At 45.5% G+C, this 25,439-nt stretch overlaps 1 protein-coding gene across 2 annotated transcripts in view; it reads left to right on the forward strand.

Annotated features, from left to right (window-relative positions):
- Positions 1 to 397: 397 nt before the first annotated feature.
- Positions 398 to 25,439, forward strand: part of SERPINB5 (serpin family B member 5) — a 31,379-nt gene continuing 6,337 nt past the window's right edge. The window contains exons 1-5 of one of the 2 annotated variants that reach the window (XM_065935193.1): positions 398 to 468; positions 13,535 to 13,709; positions 15,612 to 15,749; positions 18,014 to 18,131; positions 20,982 to 21,124. In XM_065935193.1, the coding sequence (XP_065791265.1) occupies positions 13,542 to 13,709; positions 15,612 to 15,749; positions 18,014 to 18,131; positions 20,982 to 21,124 (567 nt within the window). In that variant the 5' untranslated portion in view covers positions 398 to 468; positions 13,535 to 13,541. Of the gene's footprint in view, positions 469 to 6,493; positions 6,562 to 13,534; positions 13,710 to 15,611; positions 15,750 to 18,013; positions 18,132 to 20,981; positions 21,125 to 25,439 lie in introns of those variants that run through there. The other variant, XM_065935194.1, reaches the window with a different exon arrangement.

A 25,439-nucleotide genomic window follows, 5' to 3' on the forward strand; every position in this document is an offset into this window, starting at 1 on the left:
TGCTTTGGGCAGGTAATGAGGAAGGATCTTGCCATTCATACAACCCTCTTCTACTGCAAATCTACTCAAAGGCTCGCTCCATTTTCCTCAGGCTCCGCCTTCTCGGTAAACGCTAGGATGCGCATCCAATCCCAGAATACTAACAGCTTGAAAAGAGCAGAGGTAAAGCTCGTAGTAAGGACGCATTATGTTCTACAGGGAGGGTGAATGCAGCATCTTCTTGTACTAGCAAGCGGTGTAGCTGACAGTATAGTTCGGTTTATGGGCGTGCGCAAACCTGCAAAGAGGGTCACGTCACAGCGGGCAGCGCGACCCTCGCCAGTGCCTGGCGCCGAGCGGAGGGGGCGGGACTGGGCTTGACGGCGTTAATCCCCGCCTGAGTCAGGAGGGTGGTTCAGCCTGCGGCGAATCTTCGGGCTTCCCCTTCAAAATCTCCTTTGAAAAGAAAGCTGATAATAAATGTGTAAGGTATTTTGTTTCATTCATTCCCCCTCCCCCATTCTTGACTCTGTATTTGTTAAAAAAAAAAAAAGCTTGTTTTTAGTACTGGAGGGTGGCTTAGTATTTGAACAGGCTCACATTCTGGACTCTATCTGGGTGTGAGCATTTCTAATCAGCATTTACTTAAATTTCTAATATCACTTTCCTCACTTGTAAAATTGGAATCATAGTACATGATTGACTTTGAGAGATAATATACATGAAATTTCTGTGGGGAAAAGGCTGGATATGCAATAAAAGCCTATGAACTGCAAAGCATCAAAATATAAGGGAAGTCCTTACACCACATTTTTTTTTCTTTCTTCTTTGGTTTTTAATGTTTTGGCAGCGCAGCGCGCAGGGATCTTAGTTCCTTAGTTCATGGACCTAGCTGGGGCCCCTGGCTGGGGAGCTTGGCGTCTCCGCCGCTGGGCCCCCAGGGAAGCCTCCAGGCGCTTTTAGCACTGTGCATATATAGCACGTGGGCTTAGGTTTCGCCAGGTGGAGGCGAGATTAGGACTTGGGCGCGGCAGACTTCCTCCGGAGCGCCCCTTCTCCTTGAAGGCTCTGTTGCATCAGGCAGCGAGGCCGCTGAGTCAGCGCGGGCGGTGCTGCCTGGGAGGAGGGAGAAGGAGGAGACAGGGTCAGGCGTGTCCCCACGAGAGCTGCCTCCCGGGGCGGAGGTCCCGTGGGACGAGCCCCAGAGCCGCGGATCCTCCAGCTCCTGCCCTGCCTGGCCGAGCTCATCGCAAGGGCTCAGGGCAGCCTGCTGGTCTGCGATGTGACCCCAGATTCTGCTGGGCCCCTGAGCGGTCCTAGGTGTCATCAAGGGAAACTCCGGAATTTCTAACTTCTTAAGAAGCTCAGCTGCTTCTTCTTTTTTAAAAAGCCTGGTTGTCCCTTTATTAACAACTAAAATAATTTGACACTGTCTGTTTCTACAACAGAGTAGTGATTGATGGGAGATTTATTAAGCAAAGGCCCTGTTGTGATAGTTTTTGGAAAGTAACTTGTCAAGAAACATAACTTTTTAATCATAAGAAATGATATATAATGACTAGGAAATTTGGAAGATAAAAGAAAAGAAAAATCCTTTTTAATTTCATTAAACTATTGCTAAAATTATTTTATGCTTTTTCTTTGTCTTCTAAGAACACACATATACACATTCACATAATCTCTTAATACAAATCATATAACCTTAAGTGCATTACAGCATAAAGCAAAAGTTTCCAAATATATAAATGCATATATATTTTTTTTACCTACTCTTAGACAACTTAAGGGCTTCCTTGGTGGCATAGTAGTAAAGACTCTGCCTGACAAGCAGGAGATTCAGGTTTGATCTCTGGGTGGGGAAGCTCCCCTGGAGAGGGAAATGGCAACCCACTCCAGTATTCTGGCCTGGTAAATTGCACAGACACAGGAAACTGGTGGGCTGCAGTCCATGAGGTCACAAAGAGTCAGACATGACTTAGTGACTAAACAACAACAACAAGGTAACTTAATCTTGTATTACTCTTAGAAAAAATTTGTTACTCCCTTATTGATGGACATTCAGGTAATTTCTAGTTTTTCTGTTATAAATACTACTACCATAGACATTTCTGTATACTAATCACTGAGCTTATCTGTAATTATTTCCTTAAGAAAGATTTGTAAAAGCTATATTACTGGGTTGAATGAGATGACTATTTAAAAAGTAACATATTGCTAAATTATTTCCCAGAAGAGTTGGCCAATTTACACTCCTATCAGTTGTGTTGGCCAATTTACACTCCTATCAGTTGATATTTTAGTTTTTACTAGATATCTTGGAAAAGTTGCATTCCTGATTTGCTTTGATTCTTATATTTGCTTCTTTTGTCCTATAAGAATTATATAAGAAAAGAAAATGTAAACTTTTATATACACAGATATTTGAACTACTGAATGTGAAGTCAACAGATCACCTAAAGAATTCAAATCCAGTCACTAATGAACTAATATGATTAGTTTTTATTTCACTTTTATGTCACATCCAAACGTATTCCATACTACCCATTTTCAAGAGTAATTGCGCTCTTTTCAGTTAGGGAAAGGTAGGCTTTCACTCTGACCTTTATATCCAAAACAAACATAATGACGATGTTTCAACCCCTTTCTCCTCTTTACTGCAAAGGATTCTGAAGTCCAGGGAAGGTCAATTTTTTGCCAGTGATTAATGTCCAGTGAGCAGTGGAGTGTGGCTCAAAATCAACTCCAAGGTGGATTTTTTTTCCCCACACTGTCTTCTCTGTTTTCTCGGATCCATCAGCCAAATCTAGGTGCTTTGATATTCAATTTTCTGCTTGGATTATGCCTTCCCACATAATATTATGAATTTCAAAGGCAAATCTGCCACTTATGCCACCTGGTTATCTGTGATTTATCTCTGGAGTCATGATCTTTTTTCACTTAGTTTTTTTCCCCCCTCCCTTATGTTTGCCTTGGAGAATTTCACTCAAATTTGTATAAATTAGTTCATGTAAATTATTTTCCAAAACAGGTTATCATTTCATATAAAATTTCCCCTAGATGGAATTTTAGGTTTCTCAAACATTAGAAGATGATAAAAGAGCATGAAGCCGTATTAAGCTATTCAATTCTTGAAATGGACATAGGGTTAAGGATTGTATATCTTGCGTTTTGGAAACTTTTTTTCTGTTCCGGTCATAAACTCTAAGGTAGAGTTGCCTTATCTTCCTTGACTCAGTTTCTCCATGTGCGAAAAGGTGATAACAGTCCTCAGTGACTAGGGAAGACTTTTGTGAGATTTCTTTGTTTTTGGAAGCATGTAAGTTTCAAGTTATTCCTCTGTTGTACACGGGAGCTGTCATAGGCATTGGTGAAAATCACACTGATCGGTGGGAAAGAAACAACACTTGATGATTTGTAGGTATTTGGGGAGAGTGTTCAAGAATTTGTGGCTGAAGTTCATCTTCTTGGAAGAGAAGCGAGAGACGGAGAAAGAGATTCTAAGCATGCTCTAACAAAGCTCCTTTGAGCTGTTCCTGGCAGTGGCTGGGTGTGGCAGGCTTTCCCCAGTCAGAATGCTGAGTAATCAACGCATAACATTAGCAATGATTCAACCTACAGGTAAGAAAAAGCACCAACAAAACAGTCTCCTAGGTTATTAAATATTTGAGCTGATGACTATTTTTGTTGAGCTAGAGGAAACTATTGCTCGATAAAATTGTACAATGAATGGATGCTGTATTTCTTTAAGCTGTATTTCTTCTCTCCACCCCCCACTAACATCTACTCTTTTAAATACAAAGTCAGCAACAAGGTTTTTGGGGCAAATCAAAGAGAGTAAAGAAAGTTATTGGGAGTTATAGATTATTGGGATGCCCCTGGTGGTCCAGCGGTTAAGACTCTTCTTCCACTGCAGGGGGCACAGGTTTGATTCCTGGTAGGGGAAGTTCCACATGCTGTATGGTATGGCCAGAAAAAAGAAAATTATAGATTCTTTTTGAAGTTATAAAACAAACACTTTCCCCACAAATGGGTATATAATTTCCCACTAAATATTTTTAAAGAAACATTTATTTCCAAGAATTAAGAGTTATATTTGGGCTTCCCTAGATATTGCTGAGAGTCCCTTGGACTGCAAGGAGATCCAACCAGTCCATCCTAAAGGAGATCATTCCTGGGTGTTCATTGAAAGGACTGATGCTAAAGCTGAAACTCCAATATTTTGGCCACCTCATGTGAAGAGTTGACTCATTGGAAAAGACCCTGATGCTGGGAGGGATTGGGGGCAGGAGGAGAAGGGGACGACAGAGGATGAGATGGCTGGATGGCATCACCGACTTGATGGACATGAATTTGAGTAAACTCCAGGAGTTGGTGATGGATAGGGAGGCCTGGCGTGCTGTGATTCATGGGGTTGCAAAGAGTCAGACACGACTGAGTGAGTGAACTGAACTGAACTGAGGTATTGTTGAATTCCTGTCTCTGGAAGTGTTTCTGCCAAGGTTAGACAAGCCCTGAACAGGAGTATTGTAGAGATAATTTAGACTTAAAAAGAGAGAGTGGACAAAGATTTCTGATTTAAACGCAAGTCTCTTGAAACCTTTGGGTCACAGTAGCAAGCAGGGGGGTTTCCTTGGTGGTTCAGTGACAAAGAACATGCCTGCCAATGAAAGAGCCATGGGTTTGATCCCTGGGTTAGGAAGATACCCTGGAGAAGGGAATGGCAACTCACTCCAGTGTTCTTGCCTGGGAAATCCCATGGACAGAGGAGTCTGGTGGGCTACATTTCATGGGGTCACAAATAGTTGGACATGACTAAAGCAACTAAACAACAACAGAGCAAGCAGGCTGCAGGTGTTTGGTAAGTTACCGTAGTAACCTAAATGTGAATATCCTGCACCAGCCTTTTGGTCATTATGATTATTCCCTGAGACTGTGCCTGCCTAATAAATAGGCAAAGTGCTGATCACCACCACATGCTATGTGCCAGATACTTCTTATATACTGTCTTTTCATGTACCCATGTGTCTCATTTTACAGATGAGGAAACTGAGGCTAACGAGATTAAGCACTTTGCCTAGGATTTCTCAGACAATGAATGGTAAGGTAGAGTCATTTTCCAAATTTATGATTTGACTCTTAAACCCACATTTCCCCACTACAGCTGAATGGTGTCATTTTCCAGGGGTAGCTGGCCAATATCACTCTCTTATGACCTTCTTGCCTCTACTAGTTCCCCTGATGCCTGAAATTCTACTTTCAGAGTTCAACTCTTTTAGTTTATGACTTTGACCTGGTTCATAATAAAACACCCAGGGCATGGGGAGAAGGGAATCTATTAGTCACTCTTAGTCACTCTCATTCATATAGCCAACAAGCATTAGTTGACTGTACATCTATCAAGACCATACCAAGTGTTGGCATTACAAAAATGAATGAGACTTGGTCCTTACTTCAAGATTCTCATAGTGAAATAGAGGAGATCGTACAATAAAATAGATGATTATGAGACAACGTGGTAGATGAACAACAGAGAACATCAAATGAGCACAGCAGATAAGTAATTGGCTCAGATTTAGGTCCTTTCCTGAGAACAGATTCAGATAGGAAGGGAGTCAGTGAGTGAAGTCGCTCAGTCGTGTCCGACTCTTTGCGACCCCATGAACTGTAGCCTACCAGGATCCTCAGTCCATGGGATTTTCCAGGCAAGAATACTGGAGTGGGTTGCCATTTCCTTCTCCAGGGGATCTTCCCGACCCAGGGATCAAACCTGGGTCTCCCGCATTGTAGGCAGACACTTTACTGTCTGAGCTACCAGGGAAGCCTAGCTCTCAGCAAAAGGAGGAGCTGCTGGAAAGCAAGAAAACTCTGGAAAACACAAAGAGATTTTCGAGCAAAGCTGGGTAATCCTAATCGCCATATTTCATTGGGAGGCCAGTCAACAAATTCTCCCGTCAATCTGGCATTACATATTTTGCTGAGTAGAATGTATTCATAGATTCTTTTTTGTGTGTGATCACTTTTCTCTTTTCTGGCATCGAGCAGAATGAGCTATGGAGGTGAGAGTACTTTCTGTGGCACCACCATATTTGAAGAGCATGAATTACCACGACCATCACATATTCCTTCTATTTTATGTGATATGTCACCTTCCGGCCCCGCGTGGCCTGCTAGGGTTGCCCTTCTATGTGCGTGCATGTTTTCAGCCTCAGGTAGGATCCACCGACAGTCCCATCCTGCCTGAGCACGCTGGAGGCCTTCAGAAGCTGTGCAGACAACAGCAACTTCAGTCTGAATCATTCTTTTCAATCGTGGGCAAGCTGCCAAGAGGCGGGAGCCAGAAGAGCAGGCGCAGAAGCGGGAGGGACGGGGCCCGATGGGCGGGGCGGGCCCGGTGGGCGTGGCCCCGGTCACTTCGGGGCTCCGATGGGCGGGCCCGGTGGGAGTGGCGGACCGGTGGGCGTGGCCGCGGGCGAGCTCAGGTGAGCCGCTCCTGCCCCGCTGAGCTGCTCGCACGTCCAGGTCTGTCTGCACCCGGTTTTCCTTTTCCCGACCGTACGTTTCCCTGGACCGCTGTAACTTCAGGTAAGCAAAGCGCAGGTAGCAGGGCTTGGTGGTGTCCCTGTTTTGGACAAGTTTTAAAAGAAAAGCTCTTTGAGATGATTTGCGATGGTGCAGAGTGGGCAGAACCGCGTGTTTTCGCCGGTGGGCTGTCGGCTGCGCGTGGCCATCACCCCTGCAAGGGCAGCATTTACCGCGCCCGGTCCTTTGGGAGCCAGGCATGCCATATACAAGATCAGAATATGCCGAAACGGCACAGCCGGGAGGTTTTGCTGTATATGGGGAGGGGAGCTGGCGGAAAGAGTGATTTGCGGGGGAGAATTATTTATGAGGACGTTTTCAGCCCTGCTTTGGAGCTCAGAATGTTTTGCGGTGCTGGTTCGAAAGAGGGTGTGGGGCCCTAACCTGAGGAAGCGGAGACGCACAGGAGCGTCTGGCCGCCTTCCTGGCTGGCGCTGGTGAGGTTCAGACTTCGGAATCGCTCTTCTGCGCCTTTTAAAGCATCCAGTTTCTGTCCGTTTATTTGCACCTGCGTGTTTCCGACCTGGAAGTAGTCTCTCTCCCCATCTGGGTTTCAAGATACTTGAAGCTAATCACATATTTCCAGCGTGTGTTCTTGGGCGACTATTCGAACAGGTTGGCTCATAGTTTCTTCCTCAGGGAAGCGACTGTGTTGATGGCTTTCTTTAAGCCTGTCACACTAAAGAGCCGTTAACAGGCCAGGCTGTTCTGTAGGCTCCTAATCAGGCCAGGCTCAGATGAGCAGACCTGGGGTCCTACACATCCTTCAGGTCCCTCCCCTGTCTTGCGAGCCCCTCAGCTGACACAGGGCAGGACGAAGTGGAATCCAAGCCGTCAGACTCACAGATCGTGGTCTTTTCCAGGTCACCATGAATTGTCTTTTCATTCTTTTGGCAACGCCCTTCGGCATGTGGGATTTTCGTTTTCAGAACAGGGATTGAACCCATGGCCCCTGTATTGGAAGTGCAGAGTCTTAACCACTGGACCACCAGCGAAGTCCCACCAGGAATTTTCTTAACAGCTCTGTCACCCCTACAACACTGAAGAGGATTTAAATAGAACTGGGTGCATCCAAACCTTAGTCCCACCAGTGTATGTAAACGTTTAATAGGTTCCTGGATGGGCGTAGAGATGGAAGCTTGTCTGAAGAAAGGATTCTCCATATGAGTTGGCAAGTTTATACTTTTGCTTTCTAGCACCTGAGTTCTGCCACTTTAGTCCTTCTGGTTTGTGGGTTCTGTTTGAGGGTGTGGAGTCTCGGCAGTCTTGGTCATCCGATGTGGGGAGTCTGGCCCTAGTTTATGGTTAGGCAGCAGACAGATGGCTCTGCGGTAAAGATCAGGCTTCTAAACAGGTGGGAGCAAATGTGATGGTTCAGGATATCTTCGAGAAGCAGAGGCTCCTCTCCATCGGAAATCAAGTATTCAACCTTACCACTGAGAGTCACGTTGTTCTTTCCCGCTAACAAACCACTTTTCAGGTTACTTACTCATTTCATTCAGACTCACGCTATTCTTTCACATGGAAGGAGCTGTGAGATCTCCTGTTTTCTTAATCTGGCTCTGACTTTTTTCCTTGTGAGGTTGGAAAGCAAACAGCAGAGACCATGTTTTTATTTTTTATGTATTTTTTAGCCACACTGTGCGGATGTGGGATCTTAGTTCCCCGCCCAGGGACTGAACCTGTGCTCCTGCATTGGGAGCTCGGAGTCTCAACCACTGGACCACCAGAAAAGTCCTGATACTGTGTTTCTAGACCTTCCATTATAGTTGTTGCAATAGGCAAAATTTCTTAAGGCGTTGCCTAAGGACTGTCTCCACCAAAGGACCGTTAATCTCACCCAGATGGTCTACAGATGAAAAGTCTGGGGGAATATTGGCTTAGATGCATTAGAAGTGTTAGAAATTGTGCAGGGGCCGATGAGCAGCTGTGAATCTGGAGAAGCGAGTTCCCTGCCTGTCCTCACACCCCACCACACGCGTCTCCATTCATTCAGGACTCCATTCATTGCTGTCTCTGAACGCTCAGTTCTCTCTCGTCCGCCTGGTGCATGGCTCACTCCTCTTTGTTCTTTAGGACCCCCCTTTAGTGTGCCTTATCAGGTGTCACTGTCTCTGAGGAGTCCTCGCTGAGATTTCTACTAGGAGTGCACTGTTTCGCCCAAGAGCTGCAGGATAACTTGTGCCCCCTGCCAAACACCCATCGTGCCTAAGACATATCATGCCGTTAGGTGTCAGCTCTTTGGAGGCGGAAACCTGATTTGTTCATGTCTAGCGTGGTGCCGACACACACTGTTAGGTGCTCAGTTGATACTTATTAAATGAAAGCAGTGTAATATTGATAGTTTGCAACACTAATGGTAGAGAACAAGAGTTTCTTCCAGTAGGAAAATCGGGGGGGGGGGGGGGGGCGGAGTTTTGTTTTGATTGAAAAGAAAGAAATCATGTAAGTTAAAAAAAAAAAGAAAACATGTAAGGTATCTTGATGTCTCTAAAGGGGTAATCCAAGACATGGAGGGTTTTTGGAACTCTAAAGGCTCCTGAGGGAGCAAATGTCAGCAAAGACAATTACTGAGAAGGAAGGTGATAGGTGTGGTCAGGAACTGGGAGCAGAGAAGACGTAAATGCTGGGTCTGGTTTGACCACTCTCACTCCCCGCGTGGGTGGCCTGGGAGAATCGCTTTATCTCTGTGTCCCTCCCTTCCCTCACCTTTAAAATGAAGAGGTGGGGCCAGGATCTTGTCTGCCTTTAAAGGTTTATGACTTCAGGACGTATTGCAAATAATAAAAACAAAATGGCAACTTTACAATGAAATTCTTAGAACTTTTTGTTGTTTATTGTATTTGTATTACTACTTTAATCTCTCTCACATTTCTCTGATTAAAATAAAAATGTCTTTTAAACTTTAGAGTGACTAAAGGATGTAGTGTCTTCCATGTTGAAGCTGTAAATGAAATTCTCCTTACTTGTTCTAATCATTAGGTTTTCATGAAAATGAAAGACATTATCTCTGTAATAATGGAATAACAAAATGAAGACTCTGCAGAGACTTTAGCACTCTGACCAGGTCATTCGATATGTAAATTTACCGTATAGGAATTGCTAATCTTGATTCTTGTATCCTTATTTTTTTTTTTACTAGAGTATGATTGCTTTACAAAGTTATGTAAACTTCTGCTGTGCAATGACACGAATCTGCTGCATGGACACACACATCGCCTCCCTCCTGGGCTTCCCTCCCGTCCCCCTCCCCCATCCCAGCCCTCTGGACCCCACAGAGCCCCAGGCGGAGCTCCCAGCATGATTCAGCAGGCTCTCACACTATCTGTTTTATCCATGGTAGTGTGTTTATGTCAAACTTCATCTCCCGATTCATCTTGCCTGCTCCCAACACCCCGCACTGTGTCCACATATTTGTTCTCTATGTCTGCATCTCTATTTCTGCCTGGAACTAGATTCATTTGTACCAGATGAATCTAGATTTCATCATACATGATTTCACACACATGTGTTAATATACGATACTTGTTTTTCTCTTTCTGACTGACTTCACTCTGACAGACTCAGGGTCCATCCACATCTATACAAATGATTCAGTTTTGTTCCTTTTTATGGCTGAGTAATATTACATTGTATATATGTACCACATCTTCTTTACCCATTCACCTGTTGATGGACTCTTAGGTGCTTCCACGTCCTGGCTATTGTATTAACAAACAGTGCTGCAACGGACATTGGAGTACGTGTCTGTTTTTGAATTACGGTTTTCTCAGGGTATATGCCCAGTAATGTGATTGCTGGGCCATATGGAAGTTCTAATTTTTATAGCATTTGCTCATGCAGAATGGTCTGCTTAGGAACCTGACCCATTTTCTTGTGCATGCTTTGCTAAAGTTGCCATGATCTGTTGAAATGCTTCAACTTGCAGCACAAGGAGGTACTGTCTGTGGCCAGATTCTTCCCTTGAACTATCTCAGACCAGAAAGTTTCACAGTGTCTTTAGATCACTTGGAGCTAATTACCAAGCAACCGATCAGATTTACCAGGCAACATTTGACTGGTTACCTGTCTCTATGGCCAACTTAGATGTTAAGTGTGTCCTGATTTACATTCCCCAACAGGGACTGAATCTAAGCTTGGATTGCAACACAGTGTCAACTATGTTGTGTAATTAACTGTGCTTAAAGCCACCATGATCTTGTATTCATGTAGACCCATTCGGACGAAACAGATCTCAGAATGTTGTAATTAATGAATGAAAGATGCTTCCATCCTCACCCTTTGATCCACTTGTGGGATCCACATTTAGATGTTTGCAGTCAAACTTCCTCAGCAGATTACTCCAAGGCTTTAAATACACAAAAGACGTCAAGCTTTAAAGTTTGTTATAAATGATGCAAAATTATTCCAATTTCTCCTCTTAGCTGGTTGGAAATACATGCCTGGAAGAACTACTTGTGTTTGTTAAACACACTTGTTATTAGTGTGGTTAGGGCTTCAGCTGTTGAAACTTTGAGAAGTTTGCAGGCAGTTGGGTTTAGGTTTCTCTACTAGGTGAAGAAATAGCTCATTTAGCCTTTTCTATTTGGTAGATAAATATCTCCTGTTGAATTTTACTCATAGAGAAGTGCAGTATTATTGTTAAAGTCTCTGCTGGAGAAAGCCAGACTTCTTGTCCTGAAAGTTTGTTGGGGATTCCAGACCTTTTAATCTCCCTGAGAGGGACACGTGCTTCTCTGTGTCTCCCTGCCTTCTGCCCTCCTCACGGGGTCTCCTTCCCCTGAGAGCTCACTCTCCTGTCACAGCCCCCGCCCTCCCCAGAGGAGAGAGAGAAAGGCACTAGGCCTTCAAGAAGTGTAAGATCCCTGGCCTGACTTCAGGTTACCTTTTTTAAAAAAAATGTTTTAATGTCTATTTTTATTTATTTATTTGGCTATGGTTGGTTTTACTTGCAACATGTGGGATCTAGTTCCCTGACCAGAGATCAAACCCTGGTTCCCTGCATTGGGAGCTTGGAATCTTACTCACTGGATCACAGGTTCATAATGAAAATGCTGGGGTCACTTGGCTGTACTTATTGGACATAGGAGAAAGCAGTCACTGGAAAAGATCAGTGAGCTTGAATGGGGAACAGAAAAGTTGTTTGTTTTTTTTTTGCTAATAAACTTGTGACTGATATTTATTATGATCTTTTAAAGTCTGTCCTACACATAAGCCACATGTCTCATAAAAGGGAGAATTCTGAAGAACTGTTTGAAGACCAGGGGCATGTTCCTTGATCTTAGTGTCTTGTGTTGGCATTTTGAATTTCTGTTCAGGTGTAAGGTGCAAAGTTGAGATCCTGTTCGTGCGTTTCACTCTAAGGCATCCTTGGCTCCTGACTGACAGAGCCCTCTGTCTTGAGTGTTGATGCTTCATCCGAGGCTGGGGACTTCCCACCCGAAGACCTTCCGCGTCATGTTCACTCTTGCTGTCTGAACACACGGCTGCACAGCGCTTGAGTGCCTTGGGGGGATGCTTCCAACCCTGATCCGTGGGATGGTCATCCAGGGGTAATGACGCCCCTTATATGCTATCCTGGGATCGGGCAGAGCTGAGGGGTTCATGCAGCTCAGCTTTGCTTCTAGAAAGGGCTGTGCCCTGACTGCTGGATTTACCCAGGAGCCTTCAGGCTTCATCAGTCAACATCTGCTGCCCTAGGACTGGACAGATAGGCGGACCTTTCATTAGCAGAGCAGTCGTCAAACTTTTTAACCTCCAGACCCCTTTACACTCTTAAAAATAACTGAGAATCCCAAAGAGTTTTTTTTTTTTTTTTTAATGTTGGTTGTATCTATTGGTATTAAGTTAGAAATTAAAGCTGAAAAGTGTTTGAAATATTTTTTTATCTCATTAAAAATAACAATATTGTAAGCATTACATAGTAACATGGGTAACATACTTTTATGAAAAATAACTATTTTCTAAAGTGAAATAATACAAAGAGAAGAGTAACATCATTTTTCATTTCTGCAAATCTCTTTAACATTTGGCTTCATGGACGACTGAGTGACTAAACCACCACCACCACCATAGTCTCTGGAAAACTCCACTGTGTATTTGTGAGAGAGTAAGAGTGAAAGGAAGATGACGTCTAAGTACTACTATGAAAATAGTTCCAACCTCATGGACCCGCTGAAAGGATCTTTGGGTGGCCAGGGGATCTGTAGACTCCTCTGGAGAGAGAGTAACGGGTTCTCAGGCAGGACCAGAGGAGGCCTGCTGCTGCTGTTCCCCTTGTGCTGTTCTTGTTTAGTTGCTCAGTCATGTCTGACTCTTCTTGGACCCCATGGACTGTAGCCCATCGGGCTCCTCTGTCCATGGGATTCTCCAGGCAAGGACACTGGAGTGGGTTGCCATGCCCTTCTCCAGGGGATCTTCCCAACCCAGGGATTGAACCTGGGTCTCCTGCATTGCAGGCAGCTTCTTTACCACTGAGCCCTGGGCTCCATATTTTTAGCTGAAGCTGCCCTCTCTCTCTTTAACTGGAATCACACAGAACTGCTGTGACTTGACTGTTTTTGACAGTTTAATCTAAATCCTAATTGAAACAGTATAGATAAATAACCAACTGATTTTCATCAGTGTTGACGATTGTCCTGACTACATGCAGAGAAGAGGCATCCCCACTGACAGTTAATCTAATTAGTTAAACTAATCCCACTCCTGACAGTGGCCTTTGTAGCCGAGTGGGCCTGAATTTGGAGGTTCAGGGCAGAGCTGTCCAGAGAGAGGACCTCACGTCTGGACACTCAGACCTCAGGACGTGGAGGAGTTTCTTCACCGCTGGCTTTAGATTTGCACTTATAGGAAGTTCCTGCCTTTCTTCTACCCTAGTCCGTGACTTTGACTACGATTCTTACTGGGTTGGCTGGATGCAGTTGAGGACACTTGAAAGATGCTTCAGAAATAACCTCGCTCTTGTTCTTTGTTCCAGGCCCACAATGGAGGCCCTGCGACTGGCAAATTCGGCCTTTGCAGTTGACCTGTACAAACAGCTGTGTGAAAAGGAGCCAGCAGACAACGTCCTCTTCTCTCCCATCTGTCTGTCCACCTCTCTGTCATTTGCTCAAGTCGGTGCCAAAGGGGACACAGCAGATGAAATTGGACAGGTAAGGCCCACAGCTTGCCTCTGCTTTGGGTGGAAAAGAGTAATAAGAATGCATAAGTGGTACCTGGGGAAAGGCAGTGAGGTTCTGTGGTCAGATTTGCTCAGAGTTGAGTATTTCACCATTTCTAGCACTCTCTCAACTTACTTTTTAAATGTGGAAGCTCTTTTATCTGGCCTGCAACCCACATTTAGAGCAGGCACCATGTTGTGGGGAGAACCCGGGGATTAACTAGACAATCAAAAGCATTTCCACTAACAAGTGGCCTTTGACAAGTCATGTAACATCTTTTTACCTGTTAGAATGTAAGTGTCAATCAAGATGATGTTTGTTAATGTTCCGCTGCAGATACCCCAACCGGGAAGAGTGTATATCTACACCCTCTGTCTTACGCACAGAATTTATTTATAGCATCATGCTGTATATTAAGATGCAGGCTCCACTGTATTCTACTCTATAGTATATTCTGCCCTATTCTATCTCCCTACTGGATAGATAGAATATATCCATGCTTATTTCAATGGAGAATTTACACTTGAAATTGAGTGGGACTTGAAAAGGAAACTTTTTTGTGGGGAGAGGAGCTTCATCTTTTCATCCATCTTTCTCCCTCTGCACCATCCCTGCCCCATCTCCCTTTCCTCATTCCTCACCTGCCATTAGAGAAGAGACAGAAAAGAGCCTTGCTGGTCCTGCGCCTGCTCCTCAGTAACGATAAGGGCCTTTTCTGTGCATGCATTGTTCTACGTGGTTACTTGGGCTCTTTAACTTTCTGGCCTGTGTGCCTGTCAATAGGTGTGACAGCAACGTAGCACTGTAGGCCAGCCAGTCTGACCCTGCAGGACTGAGGCTGTGTGCCTCATGGGTGCAGTGTGCCTGTGAGTGATGTCACCTGAGGTGTGGCATCGGGGCTCGGTTATTACGGGTTAGGAAGGGGAGATGTTATCCTCACGTCGTGTTTCGGGCGCTGTGGAGCGGAGACGATGCTGGGCTGTTGGTTGGAACAAAAAAGTTAGGAATAAAATAAAAGGTTTTAAGCCTGCCTGAAAATAGCATCCTGGTTTTAAGTGGCTTATTACTATAAGAATAATTATTAGCATTTTGAATCCATATGATATTTTAGGTGTTTTACAGATAGTGTCTGTAATCTCATGGCAATTTAGACAGCTAGGTGTTGTCAGTCCATTTTGCAGAGCAGAAAGTGAAGTTCTGAGAGTTGGGCAAGACATTTCTAGTAGGTGCAGGCTGGGATGAAAGGCAGGACTACAAAAGCGTAGGCCATAGATGGCATGGAGCTGCCTACCTTAAGTGACGCCATCAGCTCATTTGGCACTAGTTAGGACACTGAAGGAGCTCCGGAGACACCTGTATCCCGAAATCTGATACCTGCCTAGTGATTGTCTCTTGGCATTAATTTCTCTCTTCTTGTCCCTGAATTGGGTATAAATTTTAACCTACTTCCACCTTTTCCAAGTTTGGAAAAAAGCATAGAGGCATCATTCTGAAGAAAGGGCAAATTTTCCTTATAGTTAAAGCAAGAGACGAGTACCTTTATGCCGGTGTTTCTCAGCTGGGGACAGTCTGCCCCTTCCCTCCCTCGCCCTCTCAGGGACATTCACCGGTGACCGGGGACACTTCTGCTGCCACAAGTGGAAGAAGGCGTGCTGCTGGCATCCAGGGGGTCGGAACGCCCAGCACTGCCCCCTGCGCCCCTCCCCTAGAATTAGCCCGTCCGAACCGCCAGCAGCGCTGAGGTTGAGAAGCCTTGCTCTCGGGACCGCAGAGCACCGTGGTCTCCGCGTCGGGTGGTCAGGCCCCGTCCCCAGAGGCTGATCGCCGCCCTGTGTCCACCGCCACGGGGGCAGGCAGCGCTTCCTGAGTAATGGGGATCATTTTTCTTCACAGGTCCTTCATTTTGAAAATGTCAAAGATGTGCCCTTTGGATTTCAAACAGTAACATCCGATGTCAACAAGCTGAGTTCCTTTTACTCCCTGAAATTAATCAAACGGCTCTACGTAGAAAAATCTCTGAATCTTTCTACAGTAAGTGACTCAACGCAATTAGCAAGGTTCAGCTGTTTACCAGGGGTGACGTTTTCTCATGGTTAGACCGACAGCTTTTCCTAGGATGCTCATTTATGGTTTATTTAAAATAAATTAATCCCAGGGGAGAGGTTGAATACAGTGGAAATCGCAGTCACATATTTTAACTTAAAATACAGAGGAGCCATGAGCGTCCTTTTCCCTCTTAAACACCCATAAACCCCACCCTTTCTCTTAGCTTCCTCACTCTGAGAAGTGGAAAATGGGGTTACTAACTCTCTTAACAAATGCGTCTCTATAGATGTAAGACAGCCGGTAATTTAAACCTCTTTCTCCTTAAGCATAAGGGCGGGTGACCTGGGAAAAGATTTTAAGTTCTTTAGCTTGCTTGTTCATGCACACAGTGTTCTTCTGATGTTTCCCAAAATCAGTAAGAAAAATAATAATTGTGTAAATTGACAGTTTTCATCAGTCAGGGACTAGTTTTGTTTGTTTTACCAGGCTGGTCAGGTGGGTATCCATTACAAGGCAGTGGTGGTAATTTTAGCTGTTTCTTGAAGGAATCATAAAAAGAACACTGAAATATCCTTAAATTTGATCCAGAGTGTATCATAATATTTTAAAAATCTGCACTTGAAACATGTAGCCAACTTCCTCAACTACAGAGATGTTCATTTTCTACTTTAGTAATATCGAGTTCAGTTTGTGTTTGGATGGTCAGAATTTCAAGCTTTCCAAATCTAAAAGGTAGACTACCAACTGGTAAATAAAAATATTTAACTAAATATTTTGCCCTAGTTTTACTATCTTCAAATAAGTGTTTGTTTTCCTGGCAAGGATCTTTTAGGGATGTAGATCACTAGATACTGTTGTGAGTTTGTTTTTATTGCTTAAAGACACACACACACAGCCCTTCTTCCAACAATAACCTGGGGGAATTAAAGAAATACTAAGATGTGAGCCCAAGAATGAAAAACATTAAAAAAAAACTCCCTAGGTGGTCCTTAAGGATGCTTAAACACATTTTGTTGCTGGCAGTGAAGACAGTGGAGGCCCTTCCTCTTGCAAGGTCTCTGGAATGTTCTAAGCTCTGTGAGTAAATGGTAACTTAGTCCCAAGGTTGGATTGCAATGAACAGAATCCAATTGGCTAAGGCTCTGACTGCTCTGAAAAAAATCCAGGGAGTCCTGTACTCAGAAGTGAAGTGACATGGTATTTAATCAATCTGTGTTTAGTTTGGTTGAACTTCCATTCAGCATTTCGAATTATTTCAAACCAGGAGTTGCAAGCAATTTTTTAAAAGGGTACTTTCCATTGCTTCTGCGGGTTGTATTTCATCCACAGATTTACTAGCAACAGTACAAACAGGTGTGGTCTGTGGAAGGCCAATTGCATCACAACTACCTGGTGCTGAAAATGTGTATCCTTGGCTTGGGTCACTTGAATCAAGACCTCCAGGGATGGGATTTATGCTTTTGCATTTTTAACAAGCATTTTAATTAGAAACACTGCTCTGTTCTTTGCAGCACTGTTTCGAACTTTAATGCGCAGGTGAGTCATCTGGGAATCTTCTTAAAAATTCAGATTCTGATTCAGTAGGTCTAGGGTGGGGCCTGAGATTCTGCACTTTTTCCTAAATTTTTTTTATTTATTTGGCTGCACTGGGCCTTAGTTGCTGCATATGCAGTCTAATTCTCTGACCAGGGATTGAACCCAGATCCCCTGCTTTGGGAGCATGGAGTCTAGGCTGCTGGAACACCAGGGAAGTCCTGAGATTCTGCATTTTTAACAAGGTCCCAGGTGATGCTGCCCATCTTGGTCCTTGGACCAGACTTTGAGTAGCAAGCAACTTTAAAATCTTTATTTCAGTGTGGGTTAGATCCTTCTTCTCATAGAGTTCTCTTTTCTGAGCATTTCTTCCATTCTAAAACATACATACATAAATTTACATTTTTGCGTTTCTGAAATTGGAATGCATATAATTGTTGCGTGTCTTTAGCATAATGTTTCTTTTCTCCCCCAAAGAAAGAAATTGATGGAGGCATTTAATAATTGTATTGTCTTAGAATTGAACAAATGAAGCAATGCAAAGAAAATTCATTGATTTTTACATGAAGTTTCAATTTATATTGTGTTACAGATTTTGAAAGGGTCTCCATAGTAATAGACATTTAGAAGTCCTTGTGCTAGAACTGTGTAAGAACACAGTGGTTTGACTACAGACTTTAAGGACTTTGTGATTTTATGAATTGGGTGTTTTTTAGGAGTTCATCAGCTCCACCAAGAGACCCTATGCAAAAGAGATGGAGACCGTTGATTTCAAAGATAAATTGGAAGAAACGAAAGGTCAGATCAACAGCTCGATTAAGGAACTCACAGATGGCAAGTATCCTTTACTTATTCTGCTATAAATCACTAAAGGAAATCGACTGTGTCTTCTCATGAGTCTGTTAAGTATAAAATTGAACATCTGGAGGGTCCTTTGAATGTTTTCAGTACACGAGCTGAATTCTTGTGCACCAAGTCGTTTCAGCCATGTGGGTTTCTGGGCGTCTCCTATCTCAGGTCACGAATTGGCTGGAATTCCAGATGCTTCGGTTTTAGTCTGCCTTGTCGTGCTCCGGGACAGGCTGCCACAAGCCCTCCTGGAGCCCCGGCTGTGCCTCTAACAAAGGACAGCTTGGGGCGGTTTCCGAGACTGGTTTTTCAATCAGGAAATGAAGGGCCTGGACTGCAAACTGATTATCCTCGAAGCTACTTTCAGCTCAGAATTCTACAAGTTCATTAAGGAAAAAAGGACGGAAGGCCTTAGGTTGTCAAAGACTGTTGAAAAAGTGGAACAAGACAGACCACCGCGGTGCAGCCTTGTCTCAAGCCTCCAGCCCGGTCGCTGCTCTAGGTGGCCCAGTCCCGGGCCCCTTGCGCAGCACAGGTCTGCCTCTTGCTCAGCGCTGCCCTGAGGCCTCTCCCTTTCCTGGCTCCTCCCTCCATGAGAATTCTCTGTGCGCTGTCTTCCTTGCTAGAAAAGAATCGGAGCTAAGATGATTTTGGGTGCAAATCGGTGTTCACGTCCCCCTTCCCGGGGACATATTTGTGTTTGTACAAGGAGCGATCTGCGGGGGACACAGCGCCTCATGGGTTTTTCGGGTGCTCTGCGCCCCCGAGCCTGGGGAGGGACGTGTTTCCGCAGCAGAGACTCGCCGCGGTGAGGTGGCCCCTGGGCTCTGACTCAGGAGTGACGGGGCTGCTCCTGTAACCACAGGCCCAGCCGTGGGGAGGACGTGGGCTGGGAGTCATTCAAACCTAGAGTGAAACCCAGGCACTGCCATTAGTAACGGAGGGACTTGGGTATGGAGTCTCAGTTTACTGTCTCACTCAGGTTCATGTGGCTCTGTGTGTGCTAATCACTCCAGTTGTGTCCGACTCTTGTTGATGCGTACTTGTTGTTCAGTTACTAAGCTGTGTCTGACTCTTTTGCGACCCTATGAACCGTAGCCCACCAGGACTGTAGCTTCTGTCCATGGGATTTTCCAGGCAAGAATATTGGAGCAGCTTGCCATTTTCTCCTCCAGGGGAAAGGTCCATCCCAGGGATTGAACCCACGTCTCCTGCATCTGTAGGTGGGTTCCTGACCACTGAGTCATCTGGGAAGCCCGTAGTATGCCCACACACAAATGTGTACATCGATATATATTTATCATTGAAATGAACTTTCTTTGACTTCATATGTAAAGAAAGATCTGGCCTAGGTAATACCAAGTTAGGCACAATTTTAAAATGCATACATGAAGAAGAGCTCCCATTTGATTTGCTGTGTAACAGTTTTGCTTTTAAACTTGTTAACAAGTTCCTTTTCTCTCCAGCGGCCTCCATTTAAAAATCTTCATAAGCTTGAATTTTTTAGTGGAGAAGGTAGTTAAGTGAAAAGACTTCTGAATTTGAAATCAGAAGCTTGAGGTTTAAGTTAACACACTTGATCGTTTGGGCTTCTGTGGTGGCTTAGTCAGTAAAGAATCTGCCTGCAGTACAGGAGACACTGGTTCAATCCCTAGGTCAGGAAGATCCCCTGGAGAAGGAAATGGCTCCTCACCCCAGTATTCTTTCCTGGGAAATCCCATGGACAGAAGGGGAGCCTGGCGGGCTGCAGTCCACCGGATCGTGAGGAGTCGGACAGGACTGGGTGACACACACACACACCCCACCATTAACTAGCTCCCTCCTTCTTCAGTGATGCTGTTCGTAGTCAGCGCATCACCTAGAACTGGCAGGATGGGTTACAAGATGTGCAGGTCCCAGTGCAAAATGAAAACTCAGGGCCCTTGGTTAAAACCTGCGTTGAGAATTTAAGATGGCCATGAAACCCCTGCCGGTCCCTGCACACCTGGCCACAGCCTGGGAGGGGGTCTGAGCCGTGGTGTGAAGACCTCAGAGATTAGGGCAAAGAAAAATCCTTTGCAGAAACGTCAGTGCTTTTAAAGAGCGAAGACTTTATTAACGGTTTGCCACCATCGGACTGCTTTGACTGCTGAGGGTTTGAGCTCCCTGGGAATTGCAGTTGTTACAGAGCCCATGGTGGTGACTGCAGCCGCCCTGGGTGCAGACACTGCCAGCACGGCAATTTGAGGAGGAGGGGTGGGAGCTTCGGGGTAAAGAGGAGAGCTTTGTCTGGGCATCAAACGTGCTTGGCAGCTGAGTGAACCCCGAGAGCCACCTGGCCTCTCCCAGCCTCAGTGTCCTCAACTGTGAAGTGGGGATGATGCCCTTTGCCCTCCAGGATCATCGTGAGGGAAGTGAGATGAGACACGAGCCAGTACTGAGCGCAGGGCTGGGTGGAAAATAAGGTTTCTGGCATTTTTCTCCATGCGCACAGGCTTTGGAGTCACAAAGAACTGGCTTTGAATCCTGAATTCCCCACTGCTCATGCATCGTCTTGGGCAAGGTCTTGGGACTTAACAGGGAGTCTTCCTCAGTGCGGAGTAGACACCACGGCAGTGGCTGCGCTTTCCTCCCCCTTTCCCTGCTCCCCGCCACCCTCCTCCCCAGGGCTCTTCAGAAAGGCTGGGTGTGGCGGGATGGAAGGAGGAAAGGGATCCTTTTGAAATGAGATGGGCTGGGCTACCACGCCACATTATAGGTGTGACTCTAGCCAGTGAGTGGTCTTGCATGTGGACATCAGAGGTAGTTTGGAAGAATAACCCTGTGCAATCTGTGGTTTCCTAAAATTGTTTGCAGGCCACTTTGAGAACATTTTAGCTGACAACAGCATGAATGACCAGACCAAAATCCTTGTGGTTAATGCTGCCTACTTTGTTGGAAAGTGGATGAAGAAATTTCCTGAGTCAGAAACCAAAGAATGCCCTTTCAGAATCAACAAGGTATGTGGGCTGCATGTAGCAGACAGAGGATCCCAGCTGTAGGTCTGAAAAATTACAGCCATGCACCGGACCCTGGGAATTCACTCCAGTGAGGACAACTAAGGCACAAAAGGTTATCTTTTCCCAAGACAACAGCCAGGGGGTGAGTGTAGAAAAAACTCCATAATCCAGAGACTCTCATTCTTTTTCTGGGATGTCCTCAGGGTCTGAGAAAGATCTTACAGAGCTTAAAATACAGTGTGTGGCTAGTCTCTCGGTTGTGACCAACTCTTTTGTGACCCGATGGACTGAGGTCTGCCAGGCTCCTCTGTCCATGGGATTCTCCAGGCAAGAATATTGGAGTGGGTTTTCATTCCCTTCTCAGGGAATCTTCCTGACCCAGGGATCGATCTCAGGTGTCCTGCATGACAGGCAGGTTCTTTACCATCTGAGCTACCAGGTGTTAGAAAACGCCGTGGGAAGAAAGAGCTACCTCTAAGGATCGGTGGTGAAGGCCTTTAATGGGCGGGCGCTCTCGGGCAGATCTCCCGGGGAGGGGCGGGTGAGCGAGGAGACAAAGGGAGTCTGCGAGGAAGGAGAGGTGGGGAGAGGTTTTATAGCCCGGGCCGGCGCCCAGGCCAGGTCCTTCTATATCAGGAAGAAAGCGCGGGCTACAGCGGCGGTGGGTGTCCAAGGGCTCCGTGTCGGCTCCTGATCGGACCAGGCTGCGGGGGGGTCGGTCCCCGGAAGTTCAGCCAGCCTCCGGAACTTGTCTGCGGCACTTTTTCCCGGGGCATGCCTCAACATACCCGACCTTTCACCAGGGAAACCTTTATAACATAGTGGTTAAATCTAAATCACCAACCAGAAAATAGCTACAGATATTTGGGGCCATTAATAAGAAAGGAAAAGAAAAGAAACAAACTTAATCACAGCGGCAGAGGTCTTTGGATCATCATGAAACAACTATCTGGGAATCTTACTCCAGGTTCACCAGCCCCTCTGTGGCCTCATTTCTCGCCTGTTGGCAGTGAAGTACATGCTTCTGATAATTTAATTTAGAAAGTGCCGTGAAGGAGAAAGCGTGGCTTACTCACCTCCCGGGCTGGGAGTCATTACGGGGAAGAATGACAAACCCGCGTTGCAGGGAAGTATCGTTTTAATACTGTTGCGTGAATAATGACGCCATAGACCTGAGACTGGAAAACCGGCCGCTTGGCGATGCGGTGGGAGACAGCGGGCCTCGGGGCTGGACGCCTGCTGTTTGTCTCGTGGAGTAACACTGGGCCTGTGTTCCCCCAACACTCCCAAGGGCCACGCTGGTGGCAGAAGCTGAGCTCTGCTAAATCAGAGAGATAAGGTGCTCCTGAGGTCAAGGAGGTCTTCCCTGTCTGCCCGTGTGCAGGGGTGCTCTTGGGGGCCGAATAGCGAGGGGACCCCACCCCACAATAAGTGTGGCCGAACACCCATAGCCCTCTGTGGGGGATCCATTTTAGAAGAGAAGTTGTACATGCATCTTGGGGCGGCCCATGGACCAGTCAGGTGTGAGAAAGAAACAAGGTAATTGGCCAAAGGTAAACAAAGATGGGGGCGGGGGGGGGCACTGTGGCGCGTGAGTGACTTGCATCACTTCACTGCGCCCTCCTCGCTCCGGACGTCTCCGGGGTCTCTGCACAGCTTCTGACTCACTGCACGCCCCCTCATTGGAGAGCTGGCCGATAGATACCCTTTCTCTCCGGGTGTGCGTCTCTGCTCTGCTTCTGAGGTAGAGAAACAAGCTGTTTTCCTGTTTACTCGCCCACACGTTGTAGTGTGTCTCTAATAATAAACTTTGCACCTGTTTTTATAATTTTTGCCTCCTTGAAACATTCTTGCTTTCAAACAGGGGCAAGAGCCAGGCCGACTTTCCTCCTACCCTCTAGTCCCTGGTGGTCCAGTGGACAGGACTCTTGGTTTTCATCCAGGTTCAGTTCAGTCGCTCAGTTGTGTCTGACTCTTGGCGACCTCATGAATCGCAGCACGCCAGGCCTCCCTGTCCATCACCAACTCCCGGAGTTCACCCAAACTCATGTCCACTGAGTCAATGATGCCATCCAGCCATCTCATCCTCTGTTGACCCCTTCTCCTCCTGCCCCCAATCCCTCCCAACATCAGGATCTTTTCCAATGAGTCAGCTCTTTGCATGAGGTGGCCAAAGTATTGGAGTTTCAGTTTCAGCCTCAGTCCTTCCAATGAACACCCAGGACTTATCTCCTTTAGGATGGACTGGTTGGATCTCCTTGCAGTCCAAGGGACTCTCAAGAGTCTTCTCCAACACCATAGTTCAAAAGCATCAATTTTTCGGTGCTCAGCTTTCTTTACAGTCCAACTCTCACATCCATACATGACCACTGGAAAAACCATAGTCTTGACTAGATGGACCTTTGTTGGCAAAGTAATGTCTCTGCTTTTTAATATGCTATCTAGTTTGGTCATAACTTTCCTTCCAAGGAGCAAGCGTCTTTTAATTTCATGGATGCAATCACCATCTGCAGTGATTTTGGAGCCCCCCAAAATAAAGTCTGACACTGTTTCCACAGTTTCCCCATCTATTTCCCATGAAGTGATGGGACCAGATGCCATGATCTTAGTTTTCTGAATGTTGAGCTTTAAGCCAACTTTTTCACTCTCCTCTTTTACTTTCATCAAGAGGCTTTTTAGTTCCTCTTCACTTTCTGCCCTAAGGGTGGTGTCATCTGCATATCTGAGGTTATTGATATTTCTCCTGGCAATCTTGATTCCAGCTTGTGCTTCTTCCAGCCCAGCATTTCTCATGATGTACTCTGCATATAAGTTAAACAAGCAGGGTGACAATATACAGCCTTGATGTACTCCTTTTCCTATTTGGAACCAGTCTGTTGTTCCATGTCCAGTTCTAACTGTTACTTTCTGACCTGCATACAGGTTTCTCAAGAGGCAGGTCAGGTGGTCTGATATTCCCATCTCTTGGAGAATTTTCCACAGTTTATTGTGATCCACACAGTCAAAGGCTTTGGCATAGTCAATAAAGCAGAAATAGATGTTTTTCTGGAACTCTCTTGCTTTTTCGATGATCCAGCTGATTTTGGCAATTTGATCTCTGGTTCCTCTGCCTTTTCTAAAACCAGCTTGAACATCTGGAAGTTCACGGTTCACGTATTGCTGAAGCCTGGCTTGGAGAATTTTGAGCATTACTTTACTAGCGTATGAGATGAGTGCCATCGTGTGGTAGTTTGAGCATTTTTTGGCACTGCCTTTCTTTGGGATCGGAATGAAAACTGATCTTTTCCAGTCCTGTGGCCACTGGTTACCCAGGTTTAATTCCTGGGCAGGCGAGGGTGGGATGTTCTGAGAGAATAGCATTGTAATAAGTATACTATCAAGGGTGAAACAGATCACCAGTCCAGGCTGGATGCATGAGACAAGTGCTCAGGGCTGGTGCACTGGGAAGACCCAGAGGGATGGGATGGAGAGGAAGGCGGGAGGGGGGATTGGGATGGGGAACACATGTAAATCTATGGCTGACTCATGTCAATGTATGGCAAAAACCACTACAATATTGTAAAGTAATTAGCCTCCAACTAATAAAAATAAATGAAAAAAAAATTCCTGGGCAGGGAACTAAGATCTCTCTGCAGGACCGTTCACTGTTCTCCTTCTGAGATCAGTTAGAGGACCTGGGAAACTCCAGAAATTTATAGGATGGTGTGATTTGGTTTTGTTTGATGAAATCTGGCTTGTGATAAGATCACAGACTCAGAACTGTGTGTCAGTCAGCAATATAGCGGAAGGAAGCTTATTTACCCCGTAGCCCCTGTGATGATTCTAGTTTTCAGGTCTCTCCTAGAACCTACAGCTGTTGTTCAGTCGCTCAGTCGTGTCTGACTCTTTGCGACCCCATGGACTGCAGTGCACCAGTCTTCCCATTCCTTCACCATCTCCTGGAGTTTGCTCACACTCATGTCCATTGAGTTGATGTTGCTAATGGTGCTTCTCATACTAGCTGCAGGGCCACCCCAGAAAGTCATCAGAATCCTGTAATAGTGAGTGAGTTCACCACGAACTCTCATGCTGATTGGGCTCAGGTCTGTGGTTTTACATTTAAGAAAATGTTATTGAGTGTTTTCACAAAAGGAGGTAGAATGTGTGCAATTCCTTTATTCTTGTTATTAAATCATAAAGCGAGGTTGGATCACCATCCTGGAGTCTTGGACTCTAGAAAGAGAATTAATAAGGATTTAAAATGCCATTGATCTCTCAGAGGTTCATCAAATAAAACACTATTCAAGGCTGTGTGGGGCTACACCCTGCTTTTGAA

Source organism: Muntiacus reevesi, chromosome 4, assembly GCF_963930625.1.
Source record: "Muntiacus reevesi chromosome 4, mMunRee1.1, whole genome shotgun sequence".
Lineage (NCBI taxonomy): Eukaryota > Metazoa > Chordata > Mammalia > Artiodactyla > Cervidae > Muntiacus > Muntiacus reevesi.